Genomic DNA, 13,102 nt, shown 5'->3' on the forward strand with positions numbered 1-13,102 from the left:
CAATTTGATACAGGAGTATTCCTACCTCTGTCTTTTAATCTGTGGCCATTTGTTCAATCGCTCTAAGATTTGACTCATTGGTCCATAGACATCATTCATCTTAATACTTTTCACCATGCTTCTCAAGAGCTCCTGGTTAAAGGAGTCATCATCTTTTTGCAATAAATGGACCACTGGATACTTTTGGGCTGCCAAAGAACAGAAACACCGTAAGAAGAAATATGCTTTTTGTACAGCAGTATGGTATGAGAAAACCAAAAACAATGGAAGGCTATAAAAATGTGGATACACCCAATACATTATCAAAAATAATAATAAAGAAACAAGCGTCAAGTCAGAACAGCATCAGGGTAAAGAAAGAGAACAGGAATATATGAGACAAGCACAAATAAACAGCCATAAATGGGCCTACTGACCATTTGCAGGTCTTTCAGTAGCAATTAAGTACTTAGTAAAAAAACAAAAATTCTAAAACAAGAAAAGAGGCTAAATGGATGGATTTATTGAAATGTTTTGTACAAACTACTGTATAAGTTTTGTGAATCACCAAGCACAATCCTACTATTCCTCACTCTCTCTCTCTCTCTCTCTCTCTCAAAGAAAACACTGACAAGAAATGGTGGCCTACTTATACTGGAAAACAAAACCTGTTGAAGCAGTATGCTGGAAGCTAAAATCTACTTGTAAAACACCCCCCCAAAAAATAAATAAATAAATATCACAAAAAAGTTAGCAATAGCAGCAACAAACATAACACTCACTCTCAAACAAAAGAGTACGATTTTGACCTGCAAGACAAAAAGTGGTTTGATCAAAAAATCAGTTGTATATCTATATAGGATAACTAAAATGAAAAAAGATCTCTTTTCAAAATATGTTCTTTAGTTACTGAAAATCAAAGCTAGTTTGGTTTTTAAATAGACAACTTACTCTGTGCATTCCACAGAATATATAGGGGCTGTCCTGGATCCTGATGCAACTTCATATTGTCCCATAGCATCTGAATGAGAACATATTTACTGTCCTCTGACATGCAGTTTCGTGGAATCTGAATTGGAAGATTAATACATAAGCCTTTGAATACAGAGAGAGTGTATGACTGTTGTAACAGCTGACTTTCCCAGTTTAACTGATATACATCAGACCAGTAGGTCAGAAGATACCAGCTTTAACCTAAGCCACTGTAAACTGGGTTGTTCATAGCAAAACCACTATTTCCCATTATAGTCTGGATCCTGGTAATGATGAAAGCCCAGGGCTCTGGAACAAGGCCTAAAGGGTTTCTTCTCCTCCTCACCTTTCCACAAACACACACCTACACCCCCCCTATTCCATTCAGTTCCTTTTTTTCTGCCATGAAATAATAAAGTCAAAAATTTTAGTTGTGAAGTCCCTTGTAGTTAGAATAGCACACTAAACTTCATTGAGGCTGCCACCCGTAGCGTACTACACCCAGCACAGGCACCACTGGGTCTAAGTTCAAGAGTTAAGGTATGGAAATACACTGGGCCAATTAAAGTAAATGGAGCTATAACAATTTACACTAGCTGAGGATTGGGTCCAGTTACTTGTAAGCACTAGCACAAGAGCTACTTCTACATACGGACTGTAGAATCAGATCAATCACTGAAAGACAAACATTCAAGTCCTCAGAATTCAATACTGCCCTATCTTTTTCCATACCTTTGAGTTTTTATTACAGTGCTCAGAAGAAAGTATTAGTCCTGGTAAGTTACTGGGCAAGTCCAGACGCCTGAAATACCACACCAGATTCCAAAACACGATAGGATGATGGTCTACAAAATCTGCCACTGTTATCACACGATCCCCTTCATTTTCAAGCAAGCTTTCAAGCTCTTTCCATACCACTAGAGGACTTAGGTAAGGAACAGTGATGGGGTCAGGACTACATAAACGCCATTCCAGTCCCAAAGACTCCTATTGTACAAAAAGGAAGAAAATAAACCACATGAAAATGTAGCTCTCTTTATAAAAAAAAAATAAATAAAAAACTCTTGTGACTGTTAATTGTTCCCTTCCAGGAATACCAAAGTCTACACACTGAAATTAATTTTAGTTCAAATTAAAATCATGAGATCTATTACTGCTTGTGACTTGGGAAGGTGATTTCAGCTGACATTAATACTATTCTGCATGCTGAAGTCTACTGCATATTTAAAACACTGTTGCTTAAATTATAAACAAACCACTACACACCGTTGTGCCTTGCAAAGTGGTTGGCAGGCTGCCAGTGGGCACAATATGGCTGAGCTTCCAGCTTCCCTTCTCATCCTCTTCCAGTGGACCATAAGTACTGACACTTCTTGCTACAGCGTGACTTGGACATTCTGACCCAGCAATATTTTGTCTTCTTCCTGAAGGGATTTGGATACTTCTGGCACAAGAGTTGTCCTGTTGTTTAGATTTGCTGAAAAACATATGGTTACAAACAAGACCAGCTTTCACATTTTTCTTTTAGTGTTCAGACATACTGGGTGTTAAATGAGCAAAGATGTAAAACAAAAACCTAACTAGACCATTACTCATTGGCTCTCGACCCTCATTATGACTGAACCCCAGGCCCAAAGTAGCACCTCAAACGCCGCCCAGCCAACCACACTGTCCATGTCACAAGGAAAAGAGACACTCCTCGCAAAGAACAGAAACACCGTAAGAAGAAATATGCTTGTTGTACAGCAGCATGCTATGAGAAAACCATGATGGACATGGGCCCCAGTCAGGGACTACAGCCAATGTTGCAGCATTATGGATGTGACTTTCTGCTACAGAGAGGGAATGGAAACAGTTAACACAGCAAACCTGCCAAATGTCCAACTCACACGGGGCAGTGAGGAACAGTAAGGAGGTCCTCATGTTAAACAGACTTTTCTTCTATCTTTTCACATTTTAATCGCTTTGTAATGAAATTTATTTCCATTAGTTATGAACTTATTCATGCCACTGAATTATTTCAGGTGAAGTATCGGTCAATAGAAAATGCACATTTACCATTTTGAATTAAAATCATCTTGAACAGGCATTACGGATGTAGCAAGACATGATGTGGGAGTAGAGATACAGGACTTTCCTGTCTGATTTGAAAAAGGTGATGGAAGCTGCATATTCTCTGTAGATGGACTGGACTTCAGAAAGTACCTATGAGGAAATGAAGTGTTAATGTGATGTAAGAAACTCTTAAAAAATTAGAATTTGAGCATATAAAACCTTGAGTGAGAAATCATATAACAAATTACCTCCCAGGTCGCCGCAGATCTCGGATTTCAATATTCAAAAAAGGCAGGAATAGGTTGCCACAGAAGGGACATGTGGTATTGAGATTTGAATCATCTGCAGTCCATCCTGCCATGATTTCTTCATCATGAACCAGACAGTCACAAGTTCGACATCGCGAACAGCTTGAGATGAGTACCTGTGTATAGTACTTAAGTAAGAGGAGTTCTATAGGGGCTTCAGAACTTCTTTGCTCTTTGTTACAAAGAAAATGCACAGACGAGAACAGACTAAGGCCAACATGTTCATGCTTAGGTGCCGAAAAGCTTAGTACCTAAATCTATATCTAGGTACCTAAAAGTAACATAACTGCCGAACTTTAAGCATTCAAGATTGAACTTTTTGGCCTCAATACATCAATATTAAGCTTCAATCCAAAGTACATTAGTGTTCAGTTGATGCTTCTATGGACCCATCAGTGTCATAGGGTGAAACAGAAGTGAATGATGGAATGAATGATATATCTCAGAGAAATTAATTACCTACAAGAATGAGTTTGTGAAGACTCAGATCTATTGTAATGTAAACAGATTAAGGCCTGAATTAATTTGCTCATGCAGTACACAAATACATTGTAGTTGAATTGGTTGGCTTCCCTTCTTACTGGTCTACCAGGATAGCTCAAACCTTACAAACACTGATGTATCTAGAATAATAATGTGGGCTTTGTTATCAGTTTGCTCAAGGGACATTATAAGTTATTTAGGCCTAAAATGTAGGATTTATTAACCAAACCAAAAACCCAAACACCCTAATAGTAGACAAATTATTTTAACTAAACAACAAAATAAATAACTGCTTGAATTTAAACACTCCTCTGTAAAGATGGCTAGTACATGAGAACTAAAACCTAACTGAATACAGAAAAGTAACTACCGGTAGTCTATTTCATTGTCCAAATTAAATAAAATGCAAAAAGTACATAAACAGCATTAGAGATAAAAATAAATCACATCTTAAATATTCTTTCAGTATCAATAAAGAGAAGTTACTTATCTCAAAGAACTCCAGTTACTAAAGGGACTATTGGCCACATGGATCTTACTGTAGGTGTGTGCGCCCCACCTGTGCAAACCTGGAACATTTTAGCCAGCAGTGTCTGTGGGGGCTGTACATGCTCTCTGCACATCCTTGTGCCCCGAAGTATAAATGGTGCAGCAGCCTTAATTACCATTCAGTTCCTTCACTAATAGAGAAATCCAAATAAAGGACCCGTATCAGTGAGGAAGGAGGGTGGGTGGCTTGTGAGAGCTGCATAAACTAAAAGCCTCTCAAAGAACTCCAGTTACTGAAAGGGAAATAACCATCTTCTTTGAGCATTTGTCCACAAAGATTGCATGGTAAGTGACTGACTAACAGTTACCCCTCAGAGAGGTGGGTGACAGGAGTCCTATCTAAAGAACAACTTTAGGACAGCCCTGCCAAATAGATCTAGAAGCTGCCACAATGGAGCAGTGTCTGGTAAACATATGAACTAAATTCCAAGGAGTCATCCCACAGATCTGAGAAATAAGGTCTCCCCTAGACAAGCTACATATGTCAACTGAGCCCCAGTAGAGCATGCCCTAACTCAAGAGGGAGGAGGTGTGAATGAGTAGGAAATCTTAAGACACTGGGCGGCGGGTGGCAACAAAATACCCTGGGCAGTGAGAAGGAACTGAATGGTCCTTGGGGCTGCTTCGCCTTTCATACCCTCCCTATAGGAGGTGCGAGGGTGTGAAGGATGCGTGTACAGCCCCAACAGGCACTGCTGGCTAAAAGGTTCCAGACTCATGTGCATGGGGCATACACACCCATAGCAGGTTCTGTGTGGACAAAGACCCAAGGAAGAAACTAAAATTAATCACACAGTTACCATTTAAAAAAAAAGTATATTTTTTAAATTGACAGAGTTGTTTAAGAGGTGTTACTGTTGCTTTTAGATGCCCAAATCCCATGGCAACTAATTTCCTCCCGGATCCTTTGAAAATCCCAGCCTTATTCTAAACTAAGGGATTGCAAGAATAATCAAGACATTTTTAGAGCAGGATTTCAACCTCTGTTATTGAAAGCATTTACCTATTTACTGATTTCTATATATGGAGTCTAACTTGGAGTTTTAACTGAGTTTAAAGTGGCATTTCGTCTTTACTTGGAATATGTTCTTTTGTCTTTATTTGGAATTTGTCTAAGAAATACATGAAGAAAAGTTGTTTCTTTTCTATCCAAATTAAGATGCTATAGCAAGACACATCATACTATACCTCCATAGCATAGTTCTGAAACATACTGGTGCTGCTTGTGCTGCAAGAAGACATCAACTCTGATTTGTCAGGCAAGGGGAACTTTGAAAGGGAACCTATTAATTGATGATAAGCAAATAAAAAAAAAGTATTTGTTACTACAGAATATAAATTTACAGTAGAATCTACATTGGTCTTTGACCAAGTGACTTTACACAGTAAAGTACGTTTAGGGAGCTATAGCAGGTCAATTATTATGCTGGAGATGCCTTGGAACAGAGCGAGTTGCTAAGACAGGGCCTGAGGCTGCTGCTAACACAGGGATAACAGTGAGTTGCCAAGCATGGAAACCCAGTATATGTAGATTCTGTGAAAGGAACATGTTAATAGCTAGGAACAGGTTCTAGTGGTTCCTGCATGAATCAAAGCTAAGGAGGGATGAAAGATACTGCTATGGAAGCAGCTAGACAGAACCACAATTACAGATGGGAAAAATGAAGTACAAGGTGGTTAAAATCTCTCTCACACCAAACAAACACCCTGATAATTCACTAAGGGAGAACTTGACGATTACTAATGACATCTTACGTGTGCGTACCTGCATGTGCACATACAGGAAAGTGGTAGAGTGGGAAGAGGTTTAAATTGTTTTGGTCTAAATCCAGTTTCTTTCAATTCTTACTAAGAAAGCCCAGCACGGTCGCCCCTAATAGAATGCAAATAATCCTAAGAGTATGCCGTGCAGCTTTCACGTCCTGCAGCCTCGGTATGCCTGTCATCCATGCACAGACACTACTCAAACAGTTACGGTGCTGAACTCTTTACCTCTTAAACAAGAAATTAATTCCTGCTATAAACCCATTTCCCTTCCATGCTCCAGTCCCCTCCTTGCCCCATATTCACACACCACCACTCCAGAAACACTCCCCACTCCAGCAGCAAAATGAAATTCTGTCCCCTAGGTCCATTCCTGTGAGACCAGCAGCAGGGCTCCGTGAAAGATATTTGAAGTTTTCCTACGGTCTGTTGTCCAGAAAGAGACAGACATTTCTCACCAGAAGGGGTTAAATGAATGGAATTTGTTTTTTGCAGGAAAAAAAATGGTGATACTAAATGACTTGTTCAACATCAGACAGTCTGTGGCAGAGCCCCAAAGAGAACCCAGCACTCCTGATTCCCAGTCCCATACTTTCCTCACTAAACCATGCTTCCTCTCACTCTGGTTGTAGTTAAAATGGGATTCTCTGTCATGACATTTATGCGGAAATCTGTATGTTACACAAAAAACAACCATTTAATCTCCTCTAAAGATTAGAGACAATTCAGTAAAATACCTGTCTTGCTCTCTACATGTAAACACAATGTTACTTTTATTAAGGATTTTTATTATTACTATTAAGAAGAAAAACAAAAAAGCCAGGAACAATAAAATGAGATACCAAAAAGCAAGCCTTGTAAAAGACATTAGCAGGTTATATAATCCTCTCTTAGCAGAAAAGAGCAGTTGTCTATTAGCCACTGAAGAAATTGGGGCCATACAAGATCAACTCCAGTAACAGTAAGGTGGAATATAAAGATGTTCATGAGAATATCATCATCATCATCATCATCACCACCACCACCATTTGTACTCCCCAGTCATGGATCGGAACCCCATTGTAGTAGGGGCTGTGTAAACACAGAACAAAAAGATGCTCCCTTTCCCAAGGAGCTAGTAATAAGAACACACATTGGTGGGGACATGCATGCAGTGTGGTAGTAGTTTGCATACATTTGCTTCCCCTCACAAAAAAGGCTAATCTATCTACTGTGATCCCAAATTATGAACTAAAATTATGAAAAGAGGCCACAGCTTTCAACACTATAGTTTTGAGCAAGTGATTGCAAATTTAATGAAAATATAAAAAAACCTCTTACCACAGTGATAGAATTGCTTGGATGAGCCATCATGAGAAGCTGAACTTTCTAGGCTTGTCCTACTTAGACCAATTCCCTTCATTACTGAGGTGTCATTGTTCTCTTGAGGAGAAGAAGTACCTTCAAAGTCATTGCAGACATCTTCATCAGTTAGAGAGGTAGATTCTGAATCCAGAACTCCAAGAGATGAAACACTTGCTCGGTCTGAATTTTGATCCTACAAAGAAACAGTGATATTGTCATTTTCTATGCTCAGAAAATTAAAGGCAAATGGAAACATTTCTGAAAGATAAAAATATTATTTTTATTTTATTATGAGAAGTTGGACGCCCAAGAATTTCTCCCTGATAGATAGTTCAGCTCAGATTTGTATTGAGAACCTGGAAATGACTAAAACATAAGCCAGTCTTTATTCAGTATTTAGTAGAGCTCTATGGGCTCCTTTTAAAAAAATCTTTGGGTTAGATCCCCAACATCCACTGGGAGCCTGTCTACGCTAGCATTTTCACTGTTTCTATGATTGATACAAGTTGAACCAGTGGCAGCGTTGGTGGGAATTCAAACAAAACAATTCTAACGCAGTCACAGCTTTAGATCAGCTAATTATTGAATATAAGATGACTTCCATTTTTCAAATTAACGCTGGAACAATTTTTCTTCAAATTGTTTCTGTTCATTTTAAGACAGACAGAAGTGTCTGTTAAACGGACATATACAAAAAGATATTTGCTACATAAAAAATACTGCATCATTCAGACTATTTGAAAAAGCATTTTCCCAGGTGCACACTATTTAAGATAGTTTATATAAAAAGTAAAGGGTCTAATAGCTGTAATACTGTTCATACATGAAATGTACATTTCGAAGTTAAGTTGCATTTATCTGAGAATTTCTCGCTTATGATGGACAAGCTTTCATTTACTTCTCTAAAGTAAAGACCAAAGACACTTTTCCTAGTCTCAGTAACCACTATCCTGCTCCATAAAGACATATGTTAAATAAAAGCTGCACATATTCTAGTCTGGTACTGGAAAACACAACACATCTAGTTCCCAAATATAATTAGTAAAAGATTTACACAACAAAGGAAAGATATCTGTTGGGAGCCATAACCACCAAATTTTTTTCTGTGCTTGTGCCAGCTAAGCCTAACTGAAAATGTTCAAGAATCCCCTATTTTTCTTCACATTACATTCCCCCACATATTCAAAGCAACCGCTTAAAGACACCATCCTTCTGGTAGCTGAACAAATCAGATGCCCTTCCAAATCCATCAATATTGCTTCCTAATTGACAAGAGTTATCCAATCTGCTCCCTCTCCAGGGCACAACATACTATCTTTATTGCATCTTCAGACACTTCTGGTACAGGAAGTGAGAAACGAGTACAGCTAATACTAGAATTCCTTGAATACATACTGAATCTGTAGATCTGCTGTTGACTTTCTTGTCAAACTTTCTAGGACCTTCAATTGCTTTGAAACTGTCAATCACTGCATTTAATTGAATAATGGTCTGATCCAGTACAGTAAATCAGGTTCTAGCAAATCCCATTTCATCACTAATGGATGTTGTGCATATACTCTGCCCTGATGTATCTTTTGAAAAATCTCAAAGTAATTGTGAAAGTTTACCTTTGAGGATGCAGCATACATAGTAAACTTTGAATACCACTTGCTAGCCTTCTCAGCAACCCCTTTCCCAGCAGAAAACATGCTGCTTTTCAGAACATCAAATGTAGGTGTTAATAGCGTATCTAAGTTGAACGAAGGTGGAGACACTAGAGTTAATGCACCAGCCATGTCCTGCGACTGTTCCCTTGCTGGACTGTTTGGAGTGTATGATGGAGAGGACCAAAGCCTGTCCCTTGGCCTTTCTTCATTTTTTATGTGATAACTTTTGGATTTGGTAAGACTCACTGGCCTGGGGGAGTATGGGGGAAGGCTGGATCTTCTGCATGGCTGGGTGACTGTTGGACTCTTTTTACTAACATTTTTGTCATCGTATGTTTTTTGCAAGTCAATGCTTGGTGCACGGCTTGTTAAAGGGCTACTCATGTTGTTCATGTACATCACTATTTCTTCAGCTAAGTCTCGCCTTGCAGATGGTGTTGAAACACTTTTGTCATCATCGTCTTCATCATCTTCTTTCTGTTGCTCTGTCTCAGCAACCAGCATTGAGAGGGGATCAAATCCAGTTTCCACATCTATTTTTTCAACTGGTTTTATTAGAAAGCTGCTAATACGCTGTAACTTCTTAGGCTTTTCATTAGCTGTGTCAGGTTCAGCATCCAAGTCTTCTAAATCAAAGATAACAGGAGACTCTGTTTTATCTGCAAAACTGCCATAGAAAGGTACCTCTTCATCACTAGATTCCTTCTCCATACTTTCTCTCTTAGACCCTAAAGATGACTTCCTGATGTCAAGACTATTTGGCCTGATGCTCTTCTGGAATACATTAGATAGTATTTTTGCATCAGCTCCTAATTTTTCAACAATGTCTTCAGGGCTTGCATTCTGGTTAATTCTATTTATCATGAGCCCCATCAGGGCATCTCCACTCAGATTACGGTTCCTGCTTCCCCAGGCCATCTGTTTTAGGTCAGGTTCCACAGCACTTTTATGTCTCTTTCTTAAGGTTTTACTTTGAATAACTCCTGCTTCATTGGTATCCTCAAAAGTGGATGTGAACAGCAGCCCTGCTGGGCTTTCTGAAAAAACAGAAATGAGTTACTTTACTTTTGTCAAACAACAAGAAATGAAAAAATGTCAAAATTAGCAAAAAAATTAAAATGTAAATCTGCTTCATCTTTCAAACTGGTAATGTATCAGCTTGTGGATACTAGGGCTGGGTTGGCTTGACTGCACAGAGAGAACAGGCACAGCCCTTAAAATGCACAGATGTCCAGAGATATTCAGAGAAATCCTGCATATCACTGGGTACACCCAATGTGACGGTCAGCTTCTTTGTGCCAATGCCTGGGCTTCCCCCATGTGGCAGTATGGCTCCTTCAGGTGTTGTGCAGCCATTGCCTCCCTTCTAACAACAATCCCTCCCCTCTAAGTTAGGGGATATTGGGGAAGAAGGGGAGGGAAGCAAAATCATGGAGTGGCTAATATGGTACTTGATTATTAAAGAATTAAAGGAGGGTAATGTAATTAATGCAAAATCAACATGGCTTTATGGAAACTAGATCCTGTCAAACAAACTTGTTATATTTTTGGATGAGATTACCATTTTGGTTGATAAAGGAGTAGTGCTGATTTAATAGATTTAGACTTCTCTAAGGCTTTTGACTTGGTATAATACAACATTTTGATTAAAAAGCTACAACAATATAAAATTGACAAGTACGCATTAAATGGATTAAAAACTGGCTAACTGATAAGTCTCAAAATGTCACTATAAACGGGGAATTGTCATTGAGCGGCTGTGTTGTCAGTGGGGCCCTACGCTATTCAACATTTTTACCAATGACCTGGATGAAAACATAAAATCTTCACTGATAATTTTGCAGATGACAAAAAATTGGGGGAATGGTAAATAATGAAGACAGGTCACTGATTCAGAGTGATCTTGACTGCTTGGTAAACTGCGCAAGCAAACAATATGCTTTTTAATGCAGCTAAATGTAAACGTAGATACATCTGGGAACAAAGAATGTAGGCTGTACTTATTGGAAGGGGAACTCTATCCTGGCAAGTGGTGACTCTCAAAAAGATTTGGGGGTCATGGTGGATAATCAGCTGAACATGAGCTCCCAGGGTGACCCTTTACCCAGAAGACCTAATGTGATTCAGGGGTGCATTAAGAGGGAAAGTAGAGAGGTATTTTACTTCTATATTTGGCAAGGGTCTGAATGCTGCGGGAATACTGGGTCTAGTTCTGGTGCCCACAGTTCAAGAAGAATGTTGATAAACTGGAGAAGGCTCAGAGAAGAGCCATGAGAATGATTAAAGGATTAGAAAATATGTCTCAGTGCGATTTACAGACCTCAATCTATTTAGCTTCACAAAGAGAAGGTTAAGGGCTTACAGTAGCTACATGGGAAACAAATAGGCTCTTCAATCTGACAGAGAAAATGCATAACATGATCCAGTGGCTCAAAGTTGAAACTTGGCTAATGCAGACTGGAAAAAAGGCATGAATTTTTAAGGGTGAGAGTAATTAACCATTGGAACGATTTACTAAGGATTGTGGTAGAGTCTCCATTACTCACAATTTTAAAATCAAGACTGGATGTTCTTCTAAAAGATCTGCTCTAGGAATTTCTGGGGGGAAGTTCTATGGCCTGTGTTTTACAGGAGGTCAGACCAGATGATTACAATGGTCCTCACTTTTGGCCTTGGAATCTATGAAGGGGAGAAAAGGGGAGCTCTCCCTCTGATTTTAGCAGGAGGAGGAAGGAAAGGAGTTATGTTCTCCAGAAGAACGCACACAGCTTCTCCGGTACACTCTAACCCATGGATGTCAATACACCATAAAAGGGGTTGAAATCTGAACTGAAAGAGAGCTGCCCGTAAAATGATTTTTAGAAAAACAGCAGCATCTGTCAGGGGGCCTCTAAGTCACAGCATCCAAGAGTATTCTGAAAGCAGCAGCAAGAAATTTCAGACTCGTGAAATTAGGTTCCCATTTTACAGAAATGGTCATTCACTAAGAAGAGATTTGATAGCTGGGGTCAACAAATAGAACTGTTTCTGAGGGCAAAAAAACACAATATTTTTAAAAGTCATTAACTAGAGCCAAAGAAAGACATCTGAATGTTAAAGCAGATTCCTTAGTTTTGTCACTACATTAAAATCCACAGACCTGAAAACATGACACATCACACTATTTCAACCACAGCCGACAGTGTTAGAATAATTAGATTTGACATTACCAAAGGGCATGTAAAAACAGTTGGAAGCTTCATTTAATTATACTGGTTAGACACCTCTACTCTGACCTGAAAGAATTTGATAGTTGCAGGAGGTCACATGTGAGAGACAGAAGAAAATGCCATTTGTACAGTTTTGGGTGTTTCGGAGCACATGCAAAAACACGAACAGAAAAGAAAAGAAAATTCTGGAAATCCAACCACAATATTCACAAAGTTGTCTCCTTGACACAAGCACTTACAGATGATACACCCAATCTAACTCCTACTGACATTACTGAAAAGAGTTTCATTTACTTCATCTGCCATTGGATAAGCCCCTATTTTTTTTTTTTTTTATTATTTTTTAAAATACAAGTGGTGGAGGCTACAGAGTTGCTACCATGATTCAAGACAAGAGTTCAGGTACAACCCCACCACTTTTACTTTTCAGACTAATGAAGAATACATTGTCATGACGGTAACATAGGTGATGTGCAGACGAAACAAAGACCCTCGTGGTTCAAGCCCAAAGCAGTATTATCATGAGCTTGGAAAGCAGTATACAATTATGTACAAGTCAGTTGCTAAAATAGCAGCCAGAAACTTTGGTGGCTAAGGGGGGAAAAAAAAAAGGAAACAAAAACTAAAACCAGCGCAAACACACACAAAAAGTTGGCCCAGAGAAAAGAGAATTGTTTAAGCTCCAATACTTTTCCCCCCTTCACCATACTGGTGTACATAAAAACTAAAACCTAGCAGAGACACAGCTCCATGACAAATAATGCAAGTTATGCTCAGATTAAAAAAAACA

At 38.9% G+C, this 13,102-nt stretch overlaps 1 protein-coding gene across 6 annotated transcripts in view; it reads right to left on the minus strand.

Annotated features, from left to right (window-relative positions):
- The window catches only part of DENND4A (DENN domain containing 4A), a 97,732-nt gene that overhangs the window by 6,777 nt on the left and 77,853 nt on the right, over positions 1 to 13,102 (minus strand). For 5 of the 6 annotated variants that reach the window (XM_037909908.2, XM_037909909.2, XM_043523571.1 and 2 more), the window contains 10 exons: positions 9,065 to 10,140; positions 7,431 to 7,647; positions 5,535 to 5,629; positions 3,255 to 3,430; positions 3,010 to 3,156; positions 2,218 to 2,428; positions 1,684 to 1,938; positions 931 to 1,048; positions 762 to 788; positions 26 to 188 (listed from right to left, as the gene is read on the minus strand). In XM_037909908.2, coding sequence (XP_037765836.1) covers positions 26 to 188; positions 762 to 788; positions 931 to 1,048; positions 1,684 to 1,938; positions 2,218 to 2,428; positions 3,010 to 3,156; positions 3,255 to 3,430; positions 5,535 to 5,629; positions 7,431 to 7,647; positions 9,065 to 10,140 — 2,485 coding nt within the window. The remainder of the gene's footprint in view (positions 1 to 25; positions 189 to 761; positions 789 to 930; positions 1,049 to 1,683; positions 1,939 to 2,217; positions 2,429 to 3,009; positions 3,157 to 3,254; positions 3,431 to 5,534; positions 5,630 to 7,430; positions 7,648 to 9,064; positions 10,141 to 13,102) is intronic. The other variant, XM_043523569.1, reaches the window with a different exon arrangement.

The sequence above is a fragment of the Chelonia mydas genome, chromosome 10 (genome assembly GCF_015237465.2).
Source record: "Chelonia mydas isolate rCheMyd1 chromosome 10, rCheMyd1.pri.v2, whole genome shotgun sequence".
Classification (NCBI taxonomy): Eukaryota; Metazoa; Chordata; order Testudines; family Cheloniidae; genus Chelonia; species Chelonia mydas.